Source organism: Sylvia atricapilla, chromosome 3 (genome assembly GCF_009819655.1).
Source record: "Sylvia atricapilla isolate bSylAtr1 chromosome 3, bSylAtr1.pri, whole genome shotgun sequence".
Classification (NCBI taxonomy): Eukaryota; Metazoa; Chordata; class Aves; order Passeriformes; family Sylviidae; genus Sylvia; species Sylvia atricapilla.
Window position 1 is genome coordinate 53,075,730 of NC_089142.1, and position 21,580 is coordinate 53,097,309.

The 21,580-nt window shown below is 38.9% G+C and overlaps 2 protein-coding genes across 3 annotated transcripts in view; both read right to left on the reverse strand.

Annotated features, from left to right (window-relative positions):
• Positions 1-4,631: 4,631 nt before the first annotated feature.
• Positions 4,632-21,293, reverse strand: KIAA0408 (KIAA0408 ortholog). Its single transcript, XM_066315360.1, has 6 exons — positions 21,045-21,293; positions 17,275-17,471; positions 14,213-14,554; positions 13,788-13,867; positions 11,224-12,598; positions 4,632-9,419 (listed from the first exon to the last, which is right to left on the reverse strand). The coding sequence occupies exons 1-6, from the start codon at positions 21,049-21,051 to the stop codon at positions 9,249-9,251; spliced, it is 2,172 nt and encodes a 723-aa protein (XP_066171457.1). The 5' UTR covers positions 21,052-21,293; the 3' UTR covers positions 4,632-9,248.
• MTCL3 (MTCL family member 3) overlaps positions 21,080-21,580 on the reverse strand; it is a 38,143-nt gene continuing 37,642 nt past the window's right edge. For both annotated transcript variants that reach the window (XM_066315358.1, XM_066315357.1), the window contains exon 8: positions 21,080-21,151. The gene's annotated coding sequence lies outside the window, so the exon portion shown is untranslated. The remainder of the gene's footprint in view (positions 21,152-21,580) is intronic.

Here is a 21,580-nt window from a genome sequence, read left to right on the forward strand (position 1 = left end):
GAAAACCAAATTGTCTGTATCTCTGCCAAAGAATTAAGAAAACCAAGAGTGGCATTTCCTTACTCTGGACCTGCAGCAGCTGGCCTCTCTTGTAATATGGAAAATTGGTGGTGGGTAATGTCACTGTCATGAAAAACAGTTTCAGTCAGCAGTGAGTGGGTGTGCACACTGTTACAGAAGGAGAAGCTAGCTGTTGGGCTTTTTACAGTATTTAGGAAAAGTAACATTGTGAGTTCCAACCTCAAACAACCCTTAACTTGCTGTGGGTGTCAGGAAGACCCTTCCTCCTGCCTTTCTTAGTTAATAGCAGCAGCAAGCGGTCCTGGAGCAAAGATGGTAACTAATGACATCAGTACCTACTTATGCCATGAGACCTGACTTCAATTCAGCTCTGACACTTGTTGCTCATTCAGGAAAGTTAGTGCAAACCTGGGAACCCAGCTATGAAGACGGAGAAGTCCATCTAATGCTCCTCTGTACAGGAGAGAGACCACTCCTTTTTTATATCCATTTATCTCAATATGTCATCAGAATTGAAGCCCGTGCAGCAAAGCTGGTAGTATCTGCTTCCTTGTTTTAGTTGAGATGTCCTACATGTGGCTTTTTTTCTGCAAGGTTTGGGGTTTTTTTGGGTTTTTTTTTTTTGGTTTTTTTTGTTTTTTTTTTTTTTTTTTTTTTTTTTTTTTTGGTTTGGTTTGGTTTGGTTGGTTTTAGTGATTTTTGTTTGTGCTCTTTTGGTGGCTTTTGTTGTAGCTTCCTCTGTGGATTCATGGCTTTTACACAGTTGGTCTTACAGGCTAGTGATCACCAATGTGAAATACTACCAGGAAATTTTGAGCCTGCATGAAGTGCTGTGAGATTTACTACTGTCTCTGTACACTGCTAATACTTATAAATGCATGTAAAATTTGAAGTTTCTCTCTTCAGTCATTTCAATGTCAAACTCTGTGGGAGGCATCAGGACTGGCAGATTAATCTGATATTTGATTTTGGATTTTAGGGAGGTTCAAGTAGCAATTTAACAAAACCAAAAGTCTGAATTTGAAGACTAAGTTCCTCTCTGATTTGGATACATTCCTGTCAAAAACAGTTTACATTTGAGCCCTGTGTGCCGAGTGAATTAACTGAATCCAATCTTCCTCAATTGGGGAAACCTTCACTGTTAATCAAAGTCCTTTTAATGCCTTGAGAGGCCACACAGAACAGAGGCTAGACAGAGTTAAAGGAATAAAGTAGGTGTTTATTAAAAAAGGCCTTCAAAGGACACACCTTGGGCAGTGCAAGAGCCTGGCTGAGGCTACACCCAAGATGGACAGTGGATCACAGGTTTTCACACTTTTATAAGTTTTGGTCCATTTACATATTTGGGTTAATTGTCCAATTACAGCTTCAGGTTATGAAGTCCCATCCTCCCAGTTTGCTCTCCTCAATTCACTGTTTATACATTTTTATATTTTTGGGGACTGAAGCTGCAATGGTGTCCTTGGTTCTAGGGCTGGAAAAGGATTGTTTTGTCTAACTACACTGTGAAGAGAACTTGCTAGCACTTTATATGACATTCAGAGTTATATACTAACGCAGTACAGAATGCAGGAAATATGAAAGCTAAAACTTAAGGCATCACTTTATCTACAGCCTGTCTTTCTTCAAATCACAGGACAATGTCAGTAGGAGAATATATATATATATTCACACTGGTCCTGTAAAGACAGATGCAAACCTATAATGTTTGAACAAAATATCATGAGAAAGGATTAGGACTGCTTTAGCTGAAAGAAATGATAAATTACTTGGTTCAACTTCCTACCCCAAAATGTCTCAACACTTCGTTTCATTGGGATTTTGGTTGGGATCCCAAGTCAAGCATAACATCCTTACTTGTTCCATTTTAGCTAAGACTGACTATAACTATGTACAGATACCCCTCTTGTTTCCATACAGTACAAAAACAGGAAGGAAGAAAAAAAATTCCCCCCAAAAAACAACAAAAAACCCCCTACAAAAACCCCAAACAAACAAACAAAAACCCACAAACAAACAAACAAAAAAAAAATCAGTGTATATATCCACGTGATGTGTGCATATCCGTGTGTATAGAGACAAAAAAGGAAAAGCAGGCACTCGGAATTAGTGAGTGTTGATTTTCTCAAATGTTTCTCAAATGATGACAGAGGTGATGGCTCCAGCATTACATGAGCCTGGTTGTCCCAGACATATCTAAATGTATACAATCTATGAGACAGCAGTCTAGGCCAAAATACATCTAGGCTGGCAGTAAGTGGCATTCTAGGAAAAACAGAATATCTAACATATAAGTCACAGAAGGCTTTACAAGCAGCATAATCACCAGACCACTGTTATTTTCATTTCTGAATGCTGCAAATTACTTTCATCATGCACTTTCCACTCACTACAGGAGAAAGAAGTTGGAGCCAAGCTTAAAGAGACAGTTCACTTCTAAAAACCTTGGTAGGCTGACTGCAGATCACTTTGGCAGGAGATTTTTAAACAGTTTTAAATTTGTCTTGGCCCTTTGTACATCTAGTTCAGCTTTTGGCCAACTTCCAATAGTAAATGAGGGATTCTTCACTTTCTGTCCCAACTGCTGTGAAATTTTACTGCAAAATGAATTAAAATTGCAGAAATCCATCCAAAAGGTGGTTGAAAGGAATACAGACTCCTGCACAGAAAAAGAAAAAGCTTTTTCCACACTACAGTAGAAAAAAAGACCCATGAAACTATTCAGCTCCAAACTGGTTTATGCAGTGCCTGTTGCAGAAAGATAACAAAAGCCATCTTTCTCTGTTTTCTCTCATCTGGTCTGTAGAAACATCATGTGTTTTGCATGTCTGGTGGGCTGTGGAAGAGAAGCTGGAAAGTGAAAAGAAGCCTCCATAGAGCTATTTTTACCAGGCTTATTTCTCTTCTCCTTACGTGGTTGAATGGTCCCCTTCTGATGGAAGGAGAGGGAAGGAAAAAGTATAACTACAGAGAGGAGAAATGGAAGACCTTTGCATGGAAAATACTGTTAATCTTAAACTGTCAAAGTCTCCTCCATGTACCAGTACAGAGACCAGTACAGACATTTTTCAGTGCCTATGTTTGAGGATTTTTCTTATTATCTCTATTTCCACTTCCTTTCTTTCTTTGTCCCGCAGTACAAGAGGCAAAATCATGATGAGAGCTGTAAGGCTTATAATATTTTGAAGGAAAAGATGACATGCATAAGCATTTCTTTCATTAAAAGATTTGATTGTGTTTACTTACATGAAACTGGGCTTTCAGAAACTGCTGGATCCCACTAAGTGTTATTATTATAACACAGTTATAATAATAACACTTAGTGTTATTATTATGTAAACCATGTGTTATTTTTATGTAAAGATTTCAGTACCATTCTTTGGGAGGAGTCTGTTTACATACCATATTAGACATCATTTTTCTATATGTACTATGTGCTGACTGTGGTGCTCATATATGCAGTAAGTAGTGTCTTACAGCAAAAAACAGCTGCACTGGACATTGTGGGACTTCCTGGGAGAAAAGTTCCTGAGATGCACGTTTGTGTGTATGTGTACACAAAAATGTAAGAGTGGATGAGACAGTTTTTGAACTGGCTTGTTCAATTTATATCTCACCATCTTACCTCATTTGGTAGGAAGCTACTTCTCTGAGTAGATATTTTGGCTTCAGAAGAACTCCTATGAGACTTCTTACCAGCAACAGCATGGGTTGGTCAAGTGGCTTCAGCTGAATTTGGAAAAAAAAAATCCCAAACTCCCAAAATAATCAGAATATCTTCATGGAAACTAGAACGATTCTGCAAAGAAACAAGCATGCCATATGTACACACATATCTGGCTGTGGTGTTCTTCCAACAACATCTTAAGCACCTCCACATCACATTATGTGCCAGAAGAGCTGACCTGCTGCAGGTATCTCATGATACAGAAGTAAAATTCAGTATGATTTTCTGTGTCACCATGCCAGCTGGCAGTGTCATGTTTGCAGAGGTCACATATGAGTGCAATTTTCTTTAATGACAGTCCTTTCCTACTGTGAATATGATTTGGAAATTATTCTAGCTGCAGTAAACTCATTTAGGGAAATCTGAGGGGCACTGGTAGAAGATTATGAAGGCACATCCACCTCCATGTGGAGGGGCAATCAAAATCAGACTCCTTGGCATTACAATCCCTGTGTGACACGTTAGCAGGTTAGTAGAAGTCTGTGCATCCACTCAGATCTAATATTAAAGAATCTCTGGCTTTAATGAGTTAACTAGTCAAGGGATTTAACTCACCCGGTAATATCAGCCAGCACAGTTTGCTTACTTCTATTACATACCTCAGACATACCTGTGGAGGGCCTGCTTGCTTCCCACCATTCATTTTGGGACTGCATCTACTCCGTAGTAAAGGGAAAAATTATCTCATGCGATAGACCAGTGTATTTTGGGCTCACACATTAGATAATCTGATTTTAAAATATAACATATATGGACTCCCCTACAGTGTCATTTTTCAGTGAATCTTTGCCATACACACACACAAACATGTACCACTAGGAGGAAACAAATTCCAGACCTTTTAACAGAAACATTGCTGACAGCAGGTACTAGAGAAAAGTCATTAACAACACATTCACTTTGATCATTTTGACAGTTCAGTCTCTCTTTGCCCATGGAAATTCCGGATACAATTCTTTTTAGAGCAACAGAGTTAGCAAGGCACCCTTAGGAATGAGCTGCCATGGCCACACAGCAACTGGATCAACTGGACACATCAGAAACACATCTCTACTGATACAAGAACTTTAGAATAGGTCTGAGGGAGAGGGGAAAAACCAAAGTGCAAAAGCAAATGAATTGCCATTTCAAAAAGCAAAAGCACACGTTTTGTATATTGTATGCCATTAACAGTGGATGAAGAAAATGCATTTTCAGTGATCCAAAACAATAGATCAAGATCTAATATATTTGTGAATGGCAATAATAATTTCAGCACTTTTTAAAACAGCCTGTCCAAAAATATTTCAGCTGCAGTACAGATAGAAAGTCCTATGGTATGGCATATACATACAGACCAATGACAATAAATCACATAAAAGTACAGACTGCGAATCAAAGAGGAGTGGGAAGGCCAGAGGCAACAAGGGGCTTTGATTTAGTGCATTTAGAGCACTAAACCTCCCAGCTGAAAGAGCACAAACACAACTAAAGACACCATTACAAATGAGAATACCATTACTGAGAATATCAGCAGTATAATGGTGAGAGTTGTATATTACAGATCTCAAAGCCAAAGAAATTCTTTGCATAGCATCACTGTGAGAATTGTGTAAGTACTTGGGCCTGCCTTCTGGATTGCTGAAGATCTTTGCTAAAATGCTGTTGAAGACATTTGGATGCAAAATCCCTATTTAAAATCCCAATTTTTAAAATAGACAAGTGGAGAAATGAATTTGTGTTCTGAATGCTCTGAAAAATTCTATTACACTGCTTGCCAAACCTTTCCTACATATAACAGCCAACTCCCTTACAGTGTGTGTAATAGTGAAGGACAATTGTGTTGCTGCTGGAAAACAAAGTTAATTCTTTCAGCAGCATTTTAAAAATACATAAATCTGTCACTTACATTGTAAAGACAAAACACCTAATGGAAGTGTACTCTGAGTTTGAGGAATGATACGCAGAGGTTTTGAATGGAATTTTTTTCCTTTACTCCTTTTGCCTCCAGCAGAGGGTCTGAGTCAGGCCAATTCTCTAGCCTCCAGAAACCCTGTTACATATGCAAGTAAGATCTAAGTGATTCTCCTCTGTATGCCTCTACCCTGCCACACTCCTCCATAAAAGAGTCTGGTAAGAATATGGCCCTGTGTCCCGGCATGAGGGAGAATGATGCTTTCTGTCAACTAAATACCAGATCTGATTCCTAGTGACAACCCCATTTCCCTGGGCAGCTGACTCTGTGTCTCCAGGGAGTTACTACAACCCATAAACATGCAATAAAGACAGACTAATTCAGAGTTGCAAGTAAAAAGAACATATATCTGCATTAGGACTTCAGACAGAGTATGGAGGAGTAAAATTGTTAATACCTGTTTTAGAAACAGGTTTATGAAACTCACTGCTTCCAAAGTGACACTAGGATTAATAGGAAGGTCAAGTTATGCTTAGATCATTTGTGTTTCTTGCACAAATGTGTGTATATGTGTGGATTTCCTTGTCAGAAACAACACAGGGGAACCTGAAGCCCAGTGGAGCTTTTCCCCCTACAGCAAATAAGTGAATAAAGCCTTTACTATGGTTCAATAACCACAGTTACAGGAACTAGAAAAATCACCACAGTCCACTGGCCCTGTTACAAGTGCAGTTGAAGAGAATATTTAAACAGTGACAGGGGCAATTTTCTAAAGTTAGGCTTTCCAACTAGCCATCTGCAGACCAAAATCACCAGGTTTGAGACTTTTAGGCATCAGAACCAATGTCTGAAATTAGATGGACACAGAAAATCTTGACAAAACAGACTCATCCTTGACCTATTAGTTTATTCCAAAAACCTTCTGTTCATTTAACTTACATACATCAGGGAATGTTGTCGGCATTTGATCCTTTCTCTGTGATTCAACAATGCGGTCTATGTCAAAGGCAACCAAAGAAACTGAAGGAAACTAAAGAAACACCTTCACTGACTTATTGAGGGAAACGCTTTTGTAGTTACATACTTCAAACAAAAGTACATCACAATTTTTCAGAACAAAACTGCTTAACTTCACCACAAAGGTAATTTTAAAAAGTGTTTTTTTGCAGTCAACAGTGACTGAAGATAACCACATTTTTTTACAATTCTCTTGTATTATCCTTTCCTCAGCATTAGGCATTCAAACCTGGTCAGCTACTTAGGCATTTAAAAGGTCAATTTGCAAGGTATTTTGGTTTGCTAATTTCTGTAGTTAGGTAGAATAGTAAGCCATGTTCCAAGTTTACCATAAATTATATCTAATTTTTCTAGTTCTGAGGAAGCTAATGGAGTGCAATCTCTAAATTAGGGCAAACAGTCACTCCTAATTTTTCACTTGAGTGCACAGATTTTTGTCTCTATCCAAACTGTATGGATTTTCTTCAAGGTATTCTGTCCTTGTATCTTTTCCAGCAATAACTTTGCAATAATCTCCGAGCAAATTTTGATGAATTGTTTATTTGCTTCAAGTCTTCATGTATTGTGGGATAGACCTAGAAAGTCTAGATAGAGCAAATTATTTTGAGTGTGTTTTTTTGCCAGGCAGAGAGCCACAATGGCATGACAAATTGGGGTTTCTGGCTCTAATGCCTGCTCAGTTCAATATCAGCAAGCCAGAGCTGTTACCAATACTACCATACAGGCTATTGCTCAGAACACATGGCCTTCTGTTTTCTCTCTCTTCAAAATCAAAGTTGTGCAGAGGAAAGAAGAATAAGGTCCTTAAAGGAAGGAAAAAGGTGTGAATTCTCAACATGACTGGAGTAGAACAACAGATCACTACCAAATAAAGCACAAATTTTCCCTATTTTGCCACATATACAATTCACTAGGACAAAAGCCTATACTCTCTCTGAAATCCTTTTTACATTCACATAAGAGGATGTGCACATTAATGAATCCTGGGATGATTTTTGAAATTCCTCTGAATGCACTATGTTTCTCCAGAAGAAGAAGTTGCCAGACAAGATCAGGCTGATGTTGAAGAAGTGCCTCTTTTACTCCTTTTGACCTAGACACGCTGTTTAAAGGTAACATTTATCATCATTACTGCACTGTGTATCCAGCAACAGCCTAACAAAGGGTGCAAATTTTCCAGGATGAAGGACACTGTCTTTCTGAAAGTTCAGAGCCTGGCAGCATCCATATTTGTTTCACTGTGAGAAGGAACAAGCCAGGCTCTGTGCATGCCATTCAGATGGCAAATAATACCAAGTCTGAAGTGATGGCAACAGCAGAGTTGCAATGCCATGTGTCAGCATTTCGGGCACCATTGTGATCATACCTCGATGCGATATTTCCCTACTAGATGCAGCTTGTTGCCAGAGTGCAAATAAACTTCATAACTGACTGCCACAAGTTAGTCCAGGAGCAGGGAATTAGCGAGTGGCTCAGGCACTCTAGTCAGGAGAAGAGTAAAAAAGAAGTGTGGCTGCAGCACTGGGAACAACGGTGCTTGTTCTCCTGCCTTGAGCGAAAGTAAACAAGTCCATTGTTATCTGACTTTGCCAAACCTCAAAGTATAATGCTAGAAGGAAAAATAAGTTTTACAGAATTGAGCATATACAACTCTTTTCTTCCCTTCATAAATTGTATGTTACAGTAGCTGAATCTACCAAAGTGTTTACAGTATGCTATATATATAATGGCACATTTAAGCTTTTTAAAGGGTTTAGAACATTTCAGAAATGTCTCTGGTGCTGAAAAAGGCTAATGTATTACAAATCATATAATATTTTAATTCAGAAAAAATATGTTTGGGAATTTTGACCTAGCATTAGGGTTAGGAAACTGAACAAGGATGCCATGAAGCATGACTGACAACTCAGTCAAGCTAGTCTGCTTCAGATACATATTGTGCAAGGCATTATCACTGCGATCAGTCACAAAAAATGCATATTTAGGTTTTTTTTACATTAAATACTACACCTGTGAACCTATGTAAAAGATATACAAAATATAAATGTCATCAGGACTGTATATTTCAAACTTTTTAAAATAAACACAGAGTATATATATATGTAGGCATATAGGTTGTAATTTCAATGTCAACATTAGCACAGTTTGTCTCTTCTAAATACAGGCCTGCATACTTCCTAGTCCAACACATGCACCTACAAACACATGAACATGCATACAGCTTTATGTTCTGCTGTTTGCAGAAGAGTCAGAATATACAGCACTATACATTGTATCAACTCAAAATTGATTGGCAAATTAAGAAAGATGCTGTTCAAAAGAAATTCCTTGTGAACTATTAAAAAAAAAAAAAAAAAAAAGAAAAAAGAAAGACCCAGAGAAAACCAGGGATATCACTATTTCACCTCAATAAAAACACTGAAGACCATGGTGATAATGACCTAAGATTCAGAACACTTTGTCCAGCATGTGGTGGGGGTCACTCTTGGACAAAACACAACAGTGTGGAACTGGTTGCTATGACACATACCAAACACAGTTATAGTGAGGCATAGAGCTTTCACACCACCATGTAACTCAGCTCTGGGTTCAGACTACTGAGGTCTCTGCCCGAAAGGAGACAGAGTTGTACACTGTTCTTCTCACAGCGGGCGGTGCTGACGGGGATCTGGATGCCCATCTGGAAGGTAGGCGTCGATTTGCTGGCCGAGCGGGACGGGAGAAGCCCTTCTCACTTGGATATTTAGCTGGCACACATATCTAGAACACAAAGGCAAGTCCTTGCTTTAACAAGCTGCAGCTTTTGTGGAATGCAGGGGGAATGCAGGAAGACATTTGCGGTGACCTCACAACAGGTGGTTGGAAGCTATTAAAAGGAGCGCAGCAATGCACAGAATCCAAAAGAACTGCTATTTCTATGTACAGGGATTCTCACATCAGTTGTGGTTTAAAATATATGAAGACAAGTGTCAGACACAAGGAAAGATATAAAATGATAGTGCAGGACAAAATTGACATTTCCTCTTATCTTTTCGCTCCTGGAAGTTTTTTTGTCAATGAATGCTGTAAAATATTCCAAGTGTAGAACTCAGAATATCATCTGATATTACTAGAGTAGGATCTACATACTTCTCAGGTATTTTCTAGTAGATCCTATTTCAGGAAACTTTGTTTCCATTAGTTCAGTGTGAAGCTGTTTAACTTGGTAACTAATTCAGAATGGTTATGTGTTAATACAGTGTGATGTCTAGCAGCAGAATCATAGATGCAGAGGAAACTCAACAGTTTTTGATCATAGCTACATTGATGTAAATTGGAAATAATGAAAATAAACCCAGTGCCTCAAGCCACATGTAGTTCTTTACATCATCCTTAATTCTGCTGGACCTAAAATGGTAACTCCTGGTCAGGCAGTATTCTACACTTAGTTTCTACAGATTGAAGTGACAATATAAAATTTGAGCCTGTGGAAAAAGTCATTATTCCTTTCCTCCATATTAATTGATGAAAATTTGTTTGCCTGTCAAAAGTTTATTGGATGAAAAAGAAATAAGAAGCTTTATGGCCTTTTCCTTTCTGTGTTGAAGCAAAGATGTGCCTGTTAAGCAAGACATTGCATCACAGCAAGGCTGTCAGGAAGACATGCAGAAGAAAATCTGCATGGTCAGATTCTCAGCTGCTTAAATCCATATAGCTCCACTGAAGTCTGTGAATTTGTGACAGTTTAAAGCATACCAGCTGACAGCCCGAACCCATTTAAGTTCCCCAGCTTAAAGCACACCTGCCTTATCTTTTTTTGAGATTCCAAGAGGCATATCTCTTTGTGTTCTTTGTGGACTTTCACAGAACCTGCAACTTACAGAGTGTTTTCCAAACCATCTGTCTTTTCATTAAGAAAGAATGTTGGCAAAAGCAGTATTTTTAAACTTCTGAAAATAAACTTCAGCCAAATGTAAATTAATTAGTCATGCAATGCTCTTCTGTTTCTGTGAGCCTATGCTTGAATATATAGAAGAAGCTGGAACCTGAGACATGAGTAAGAGAAGGTTACTTTATTACTGGAATCTTTATGGAGTCACAACAGCCCTTGTCATAGGCAGTTCCAAGGGAATCCTGAACCAAGCAGCACCCTGGATACTGAGGAATGTTATCTAAGACCTCTAGGGTTTGGGGCATGGCCAAGTCTGCTTCAGCCCTATGAGAAGTCTTTCATGACATAAAACATCAGGTAAAGGAAGGAGAGAGGGTGTTAAAACCTGGTTGAAGTTCTCACTAGTTCAATCTTAGCATAACTGCACTGCAGTAAAAAACTAGCTTTATAGAACACCAGCAGGGATAAGAATCTGGCACATGTCCTCACTGCTCATTCTTACTTACATGCTCCTGCCCTCCCACAACTCTATAATCTGCAGAGGAAATGCTCCTGATTGATCCAGATCCTGGCCTAAAGTATCTATTTTTACATAATTATTTACCATATAATGTTAGTCTGCCCCATTTTGGAGTCTGAGGCTTGTTATGAAATGGAATTGTTTTGTTTTTTTGTCATTCCTATGAACCTTACCTCTGGTAACTTCTGTCTCTCTTTTCCTTGCTTGAGTTGCTGCCCAATATGCCTGGCTGAATTCCTTGGAAAGTCTTGCTTTTCTTGCTCAATCTGGAGCATTTCAAAATACTGACTCAGTGTCTCGCAACCCCCATTGGTGAATTCAGAATTTGCCTGTGCCCATTTATCTTTGCAGCCTTTTGCATTACACGGAGAAGTCGCTGTTGATTTTTCATAGGTTTTCAAAAGCTTTTCAACAACACCATAGTTCGACCTTGAGTCAGCGGAACGCGGGCGACCGGATAAATTACTTGGTCTCCAGTCATGCTCGTGAAGCATGTGCCTATAACCACTAGTATTTGGAAGTCCATTCATGTGCTTTTGTTGCCCTGCTGTCCTGACAGCTTTGCTGGGGTTGTTAGTTTCTTGCTCCTTTGCTGCAGAGAGCTTGGGATTTGAATCATGTGACATATTTACAGTTTCTGCCCTGCTAGTAGCAGAGTCACTCAGTGGACCACAGGGTTTGTGATCTTCTGATGCTGTTTGAGGCACCTGATTTTCCTGCAGAGCATTGTTATGTTTATCTGTGTGAAATACAGCCCGATTAAACTCATCAATCTTTGCTGCTAGCATTTCATTTCTTTGGGTCTTTCCCAAAGGATACCTGGTGTCTTCCAAAAGATCATTGTGCAAGGCAGCAGGGGCATAAAAGTCATTACTGCAAAAAGAGCTGCTGTGAGACTTGGTGTTTTGTTTCTGATGCATCTTGTTGCTTTGGGCCATATTTCCATCTGAGCAACTCTTTTGGGCTGACAGTGGGGAAGGCTCATTTTTATCGTCTTTTCCAAGCTTGCCCATATCATATGCCCATGTGTTGTGGCAGAAACTTGTTGGAGCATTGCACTCATTTTTGGTTACAGGTATTGCAGCAGTTACCATCACAGGGACTTTCATAGCCTGCCCTTCATTTGCACAGGCTACTGCAGATTTATTTTTGTTTACAGGTGAAGCATTCCTCAGTTTTCCCCCATTCCAACAATCCTGAGCCTTGCAATTGCTTTTGATGCCTGGATCTCTTACGAGTGATTCTGAAAGCTGTATGACTGCAGAAAGTGAGTTTGTTAGGTGCCGAGAAGTGCTCCGTGGAGGAACTGGTGGAGCTTCTTTCTTTTGCCAAGGTCTGAAATCTGTTCCTATGTCACCAGTAAGGCTACCATAAGAAATGTCCTTCAAAGCCTTGGTGGACCTCATCAGATTCTTCCTATTATTATGTTCCTCTCTTTCAAAAGCAACTGAAGTCTGTGATTCATTGCTGGACGCATGGTTCATCTCAGGCAGAATAACTGTGTTTTGGGTTTCCTCAAATTCCCCCAGGAAAGGAAGTGACTTCATTCTGGAAATAACAGAAGAGGTGTTTTAGGGATGAGCAATAAGGGACATTCCAGAGCACCTCATCATGGATTAATTCTTCCCAGGAGCAGGTGTTTTAACACTGGCTACTTAAAAGGGTTTAGGAGCAGTTTTGCTGCAGCTGATACACCCAGCATAATTGAAACACATGCAAAAAATGTGAGGAAAGATCAACAAATGGAATTTGTATTCTTTTCCTTTGACACTAAAATTCTTCTTCTGAGTTTTTTAGATGACTGTTTTCTTATCTATTCTACAGTAAGTACAGTAGGATCTTTTTCTAACGACTCATACGAGTCTACCTGACTATGAACTGAATGAAGAAAGCTGGAGGACACAGTATATTCCTTGTTTAGATTTCATAACCTTACACATGAGATTTGTCTTTTGATATCTGATAAAAAAGCACCTCTAGAAGCTATGCATCAGCTATGAATCCATCTGCTCTAAAGATACAAACAGTAGCCCAGCTAAAATAATGAATTAGTGACAGACTATAAACTGGTTGCGTGATGGAGTATGAGAAATCCCTCTGATCTTTGGGAGCATCTGAGAAGGTTCAGTTTACCTGAAAATTTCTGCACAACTCAAGAGGCAGTCTGGTGTTTAGCTTGCTAGAGAAGACAATGGAATTTTTAACAGATGATGGAATGTTCACTTGCCATACTTTTCATACTGGCCATCTTTCCACTAGTACAAATGTATGGTGGTTCTATCCCCTCTCTTGCTTTCTTTCTACTCTTGGATTGTCAATTCCTGACATGTGTCCCAATACTAGATTTGGGCTTTGAGTAAGAAACTCCAAGCCTGACAAACCCATACAGTGTTTTATAAAACTACGTGGAAATAGGGACAGAGCAGACAGAAATATCTGCTCACTTTCCCAATCCTCTGTACAGCCATTAGAAACAAATACAATTTCATCTCATATAAATACTAATCTGAATTTGTAGGTTCTGTATATAAAATCCATTTTTCTAGTAAAATGTGTCTTTGTATCATATTTCAGCATATTCCATTTGAACGTTTTATGCTGAGCATTGAAACACTAGGAGAGTAGGAACTGCCCAACTACTAATAAATCCAACAGCAAACCTGCCTTCAAAGTGAAGAGCATAAAGAGCGTTATTCATTTCCTTCCTCTAATATAAGAAGTCCAAAGATGTTTTTACCTTCTGTGATTGGACTTCTTTCGAATTTCCTCTTGGTAGCTGCATAATTCTTCACTAACTCTGGCAAGTTCTTTAAGAGCCTTTATAAATATAAAAACAGTCCTTTAACATATACATTTAAAATGATATCTCCAGAATTAATTTGAAACTTGTGGTCATTTGCATTTAAAATTCACAGCAGAGGGAAGTAGTATGAGAAAAGATACAAAAATGTCTCCACCTTATGAACAGAGGTAAAGAGCATGCTGTTTACACATTTAAACAGTGAGAAGACACTAATTGATAGCAAGCCTAGGAGCAAGTAGAGACAGTGACTTGTGGAAAGCTAAAATCAGGGAGATCAGTTTTTAAGCTTAACCTGGCAGGCCGAAGTCCTCAGTGTTTTCCTCCCCCTTGTAACTGAAATATGCTCATGTCTTACTTACTACATTGAGATCACCAAAATAATTCTTGGTGTTTTGCTCAGAAGTTTTAATGGTGAGGCTGTCTTCAGGTTCCTCGTGGTTCTCAAAGGCCAGATTGTCCATTAACAGAGTATTGTTTCTGCTCTTGTCTCTGGGTTCCTTCCATTCATGTCCTGTTATACCAAGCAGACTCCCTTTCTCCATTCTGTCATTTGCCACACTGTGTTGATGGTTCAGCTCCACTGTGTCACTCTCTTGTGAAGTAGGGGAAGGCATGGACAGCTGCAGCATCTTGCTCTGAATGGCCTTGCTATCATGGATGGTCATATTGCTCTCCCTTCTAAGTTTTACCTCCTGGTAAAGCTGAAAAGACAATAGAACCTTCTATTAGATCATGATATTGTAACAAACTTTATGGCAAAGCCCCCATATTTATCTTTTGTTTGAATGACGCTTCTCTCAGTAGCATGGATTAGAAATATTCTACATGTGGTAGTAGGAAAGTGCTGAGTCACCTAGTGTGATAATTCAAACAACATGATTGTCACAGGATAAGGCTGTTACCATTCTCAAACTCTCTGCCATAATTTTAATGTGTGGCTTCCACCCATGGTTGGGACTGGAAGAGATCTCCTGAGACAAATGGCCCTGCCTTGAGCCAAAAGCTGAATGGTTGTTTTCCAAATAATATCAGCACACTGTGTGGTGGACACAAGTGTGATCTGATGGATAGGGTATGTGGGGGAATGTGACAGAGAGAGAGTGTTCTGGCTATGTTACAACCTATTAAAGCATATTATTTGAGGGAGAGGAAGTGAATTCTCATCAAATACAGTGCCTGCACTAGACCAGACTCTTTCAGTTCTCAGACAAGTGGAATTCTTCCCTATGACTGGAATGATAAATCAGTACTGCAGAATGGTATTATTTGGCAACATGCTGTCACCCTCTTCTTTCATGCTATCTGCTGAGATCGAGTGGTTTCATTAGTAAATGAAAAGGTGTTAATTCTGGTCACACAGCACATTCAAACTAGGAAACTTGGTAAACTATAAATCAGAAAAAATGGCAATATCATAAAAATCTCTTCTGCTTACAGTATAATTTCCAGTGCCAAGAATCCCACAGCTCTTTATAAACATTCATTCTTAACTTGCTCTCATGAAGAAAGCACACAGGCACCTCTGAACAGCCATCTGCCTGCCCTCTCACAATGCATAAGGCCATCACAACAGCTTTTGGAAGGACAGTGGAAAAGAAAAACAACATGCAGAACATGTGGCCATTTCATGGGTAATGCTGTGGATTACAAGCACTCTCACGTTCAAAGACTTAACACTTGACCTCATCCTGGGTTTTCAGATTTCACTCCCAAAGACCAGCTGTTCATGGAAACTGAGGGCTGAACTTTGCCATTTCCAAGAAATAAGAGCCTCAGTTGGATTCAGCATAGCAGTAGGAAAGAAGGATACTACCCCATAATAAAATCTCCTAAACCCTACAAGTCTTCCTGGAGGAATTAGGTTAAGTTTGGTGGGCTAGAGAAAACTGCCAAATTGAAATACAAGCTGATAAGTGAGCAAAAGTTTTATTGAGGATATCCTTCTACAGATAATGGCATTTGAAAGGTATCTATCTCTTCTTTTCTCCAGCCATGTGGCTTGTGGAGAAGAAATGTCAGGCATCTGAAATCAGCAGCAGCTATAGTCACAGTTTAAGAGGGGATCGTAGGATTCCAGTAACCTTGAGGTATAACCTGTAGTTTTGTTTGGTCCTGCAGTAGCCAGCAAATTGCTTCATTCTCTTCCCCTCAGTCCCATTCCATCCTTTATCTCTTCTTCTGTCTCTGTCATGCTTTCCTAATCTCTGTGCTATTAAAGAATATGATGAAAACAGTCCTTGCTGTTTAGTGTCAGATCTACTAATAGCCAGAATATCTTTTCATTACTGCCATTCCAAATCAGCTCTTATAGCTAAGAAAATGAAATTCAACTACATATACAGATCACATTACCAACTTTTTAAGCATTCTCAGCTTGGCAGTGAAATTAGGGAAGACTGCACAGAAAAGTCCCAACACAAAAGACAAAATGTGTCACAAGACCATCATACCAAAGTCTGCAAGAATTGTGGGTAAAATATAAGAGAGCTGACATCATGTAGTTCTGCAGCAGGCTGGTTTAATGGGCAGTGTATGGCTGCAATTCCTTTGGCTCTGACCATTTTCCTTCTCAGTTTCATGTGAGCAATCTCTGCCATACATTCCTGTGTTGCTCAGCCACAGGACAGTGCTGGCAGACAGCAAGCAAAACTACTCCATGTGTATATTAGATGAAAAGTGTGGAAAGCTCACTAATGAAAAAATTTGCCTCTATAGGCTGCCAAGCAGACTCAGTTAATGCATTAGAGAGTGTCAGAGGGTTTGGCTGCAGGGACAGTTTGGGGACAAAAGAATAATAAATGATTGCTGTGAGTATTTCTGGAAGGAGATGCATTGCAAATAGCAGGGAGTGTTTGCTAGTATGTGTAAACACCAGTAGTTTCAGAACTTTCATGCTATTTGCTGTACCTGTTTTCTCTCCCAAGAGTCATCCATAAAAGGAACAGGTTCTAGCCTGAATAATTCTGTGTCATGCAGCATTTCATATATATATACATTATTTTTAATATTTGTTCCAGCAGGCCTGTGCCATCTAAAGGCTTTTTGCTGGTTAATTATGATACCTAAATTTTGTGTTACTAAATATGCATTTTCCTAACCCCCATATTGTTCAGTATTTACTTGAAAAAAGCATGTGTAATATAGGCAGCATGGCTCATGCCCAGTCCAATTGTCAGCAGCATGTACAGTCAATAATCTCACAGCTCACAAAGCCCCATTTCACCTCCTATCTTGTATTCATGACTATGAAATAAGCAATTGCAAATACGGCTTAATCCCAGGATTTTCATCCTACCAGCTGTTAGAAACTTCCAGTGACACATATGAAATAGGATAAAACACAGAAAAAAAACCTGAAGTGACCCCATCTCACTTCACCCCAAGCGAAAATGGTAGTGCTCAGATTTTTGTTTAAAAGTACCTCCTCTATTTTCTTCTGCATGACCTTCCATTGACATTCCCATTCTTTCCTTTCATTGTCAAATCTCTCCAGCAATTCCATTTTTTCTTTATTCCAGCTCCTCTCGGTATTCTCCAGTTGTTCACGCAGGTCCATGGCTAAAGTCTGTGCAACAGCAAAGGCAGCTCTGCTGCTTTTCTTTCTTCCCTGAATGTTTCCTGGAAATTTATGAGAATAAGTCTTATGTTTTATTCTAACTTTCAGGGAACAAAGACAACCAAGAAAATTCCCAAAATTAATAAATGAAAGGAGCTTGCTGGAGACAGTATTATATCATTGTTAGATATTTGTCTGGAGTGTGACTCAAATATGGATGAACTAAGCATTACAGGACATAAACCCAAAGGCAGAGATGCCCAGTCTGGAAAGGGGAGGTGTAACACATTCAGCATCACAGAATTCGGTAACATCTGCCACAGCAGACTCTGTACCATGATCACTTTGCATCTTTGCCAATTCTCTTCACTATAAATGTGTTTCCAGTGAATTTGAGTCTGTATAATATTGAACGGCACTTCAGGACCTTGGGATCCTGCAATATCTGCCCTTGAGGGTGAAAGGTATCTTCATGTTTGTTCAAAAGACAACTGCCAATGTAAAAGCATCATGTTTGCTCACGCACTCCTTGCACACATGCAAGGAGCATGACAAGGACTGGTACATTCTTTTGGCAATTGAAGACTGCAAACTTGATATATGCAGGGAATTCTCATGGCTACATGAATGCTTTGGAATTCATGATGCTTACAGGACAGGAAAGCTAATAACAGGTACAAACACATATACCGTAGAAATAATTTATAAAGAAGGGACAGAAGGTTACCAAAAAGAGTTCAAGAATTTTGGATTTAGAAATCTAAATCTATAAATGTTAGTTTCAGGACCAACATAGGGAAAACTACAAAATATTCTCCCAATAGCACTAACACCAATCTAGTTCATTCAGTTATGATGGCTCCTATGATACAATGCCTGGTACATAGGTGTTGATATTTGAGTTTGTTAACCTCAGCTCTCAAATCCAGTTGTTGCGTTACCAAGGTGGTCATTCAACCTAGCTCTAGTAATAAAATATCTCTGCATTTCTTTCTTCTCCTGCTAGAAATCAAATAGGTAGGCAATTGAATCATTGGAGAGTTAACTAGGACTAAGCCCAGTTTACCTTTCTGCAATTTCTTCATTTCCCTGACTGATGATCAGTGATTGTCAGCTCACAAGAGCTGCTAATTTTACTGCCCACATTTTCTATGATATAGTAAAAATTCATTCCTGAGCAAAGTTCTTCCCCATCCCATATGTCACTGGCAAGTCTTGTTGTGGCTACCACGTAATCTCCATTTAGCAATGTCTGCCTTATATCAGCTGACTGGGAAGACAATGCCAAACTTAGAGTCAGCTTCTTTCATGTACAAGTAAGCAGAAGAGATGAAGATGAAACCCAACAGGTTGCTTAGGTCTTTGGGTCATAGGAATCCCCCCCATAAGATCTCCCAGGCCATCATGGGCCCAGCCCAGCACTCAGGGCTTGCAGAACACTTTACTCCAAGCACCTGCCTTGGAGCTCTGAAATGACAATCTGTCCCCTCAACTACCTAAAAACAGATGTCACACCCTTCTTCATTTCTCTGCCTAAAAACATACAGAGCAACTCCATAAAACCATAAAACTCCTTGAAACTAGGAGCTGCTGAAAGACAGCACAGAATTCTCATCAAGAAAGAAGCCAAGTACTGGTTTGCTCACGGCTTCTCAGGGAATGCAGCCAGGCTACAGAGACTGCACCTCTCCAGGCCAGCGTTTCAGCTTTGTCCCAGACTCCAGTAAGTGTTGACCAAAAACAACTTGCAAAAAATTCAATTATACTTAAGATCTATTGCAATCTAAACATCTATCACTAATGAACTTTAAGAATATTGCAGTACTTTCTCACTTTGCTAATCCAAAGGTTGTAAGTTTTAGCACTGTCACTTAATTTTTTTCTTTTGGTTACATTTATGTCTTTATAACCTTTCAGGATACCTCTGAGAAATAAACAAAAGTCAACTCTCTGTTCCACTATAATCCTTATGCAAATACCTGTCAGAAAAAAAAAATTAAAACCTCCATATGTAAATGCTGTACAGTCATGAACAAGACAGGCAGACATAATCTGTCAACAACTTGCACAAATGGTGATTTAGCTAGTGCACTATTAGTAATAATGACCATGCTTTAGTCAGCCACATATTACTAGAAAGGTCAATGCTATATGGCATATTTGTTTTTGCACACAAAAGAATAGATATAGTATGTACTCCTTTCAAGCATGGATATAGCATTGAAAAGGCCTCTGGTGTTTCCTTAATGCTGGAAACTACTATTGCCATCTTGGCATTCATCTTAACAATTTTCAAATTGTTTCATATGGAACTCTGATTACAAAAAAAGCCGGAAGACAGAAGGAAATTGAGTCTTGAAAGAGGATAGTTACAGAAGTTACAGATGGTCACTTGTAGCTCAAAGATCCACAAAAGGCTTATATTGTTTCTTAGGCTTCTCTGATTTCCTCTTGACAGAAATTCTGAGAAGAAAACTCATGTTTATTGATGTTAGCAGCTGGATGACTATACAGCTTTGCTGCTATTTTACAGTGGATCAACTCCTCACAGACTTTGACTCCTATTTCCACTTCTCTTTCCCCCCACTTTCTTTTTTCCTTGGTGTTTCCTTTGGGGGTTTTTTGGGGTTATTTTGGTGGAGCACGATGTGCAGTCCTGGTAATACACCTTCTGTGTGTCGAGAGATTTCCCCACGGGTATTTCACATGGCAAAAGCAACCTAAGGCATTTAAAATGCCACATTATCATTCGCTCTGTGGATCAGAACAATATCTGTGCTCTTGCAGTATTGGCAATTTCTGCATGTCCTAGACAAGGTCAGAAGCTTATTACAGCAATCAAATTAAGCAAATAATCAATTTTGTCTGCATCAGCTGCATTTCCCCTAAACTTTTCCTTTAGCCCTTCCTCCTCGTAAGCAAAAGATGTTTGAAGCAACTATTTGATGTTAGTCATGATTCCCTCATCTTATCCTTTTTAGCCAGATATTAAAAATGCAAGATAGTTTGCAAACAACCTCTAGCAACTTCTGAAAATAATCTACTTGACATCAACTGAGATGTTATTTTTCAACAGAGTTTAATCAGATTGGATGTGCCTAATCAGATACACAAATCTTCCCTTGTTTTTACATTAAAAAATGCAATCAAATTATATTTCCAAATAAGTGCTGTATTTTGGATGACTAAGAAAATTGTAAACATATGTATTTTTTCAATTATAAATGTGTGCCATGTGTCATGATAACATGCACTTTATATATTAAAAGTACAGTTAAGTGAGAGAAGGGAAGGAAAAGAGGGAGAAAGGAGAGAGTGGAAGAAAGAGAAAAAAAAGGTAGTGAAAAATAAAGGAAAAAGAAAAAGAAAGAAAGAAAGAAAGAAAAAGATTCAAGTGCACACAATGCTGTCATCCCTATTCTATTAATATATCTCTGTCTGAGATATATTGAAAAACCAGAAAAAACTAACTGAACTTAAGAATAAAGACCATATATAACATATATGAACTTCACATTACATATAAACAACATTAAGAGGGATGTTTAAATAACTGTTTGCCACATCAGAAATTTGCCTCCTTTTTTAATCTCAACTGCTCAAAAACACGGATTTAAAATAAGCTGCAACCATACCTTTCATGGAATAAGAAATCCTTTAGGAGTTTTTCAGTCCATTTCCAGGCAGCAGAGAAAGCAACGAAGTACACAGCTAGCAGGGATCCTGTTCTGTGAATCTTGATCTTTAAAAGAAGTAAGAAAGCTAAGCAAGACACAACCTTTCAACTGGGGCAGCATTTGCAACTCTCTTTGAATAAATCCTCAACTTTTGCAAACTGGAAAACAGTTCCGTTGAGCATCATCCCCGCAGCTGGCTTCCACGTGACGTCAGTGCACGGAGGATGGTTTTAAAGCCATCTCTTCCAACCCCCAGCTTTGTAACTTTATATCTCCTCATATTTTGTGTAAACAACTCCAAGTCCAGGACATTTTTAGGTTTTATAGTGCAGTCCAGTCTTTAAAGCTTGCCAAAGCAGCTAGTGTTAATATCAAAGCTATGACAATAGGCAATTTTAGGTTTCTTTAATTGTTGTCCATGCCGTAAAGGAAGATTTTTTTGCTATCTTCCAGACCCAGTTTTCAGGGCTATATTTTTTGCGTGATCATTTTGA

Coding starts and splice junctions, on each gene's coding strand:
- KIAA0408 (XM_066315360.1), bottom strand. Junction 12,599..13,787: donor AAGAAGTCCAATCACAGAAG/GTAAAAACATCT, acceptor TGTTATTTCCAG/AATGAAGTCACTTCCTTTCC. Junction 9,420..11,223: donor AGAGACAGAAGTTACCAGAG/GTAAGGTTCATA, acceptor TTTGTGTTCTAG/ATATGTGTGCCAGCTAAATA.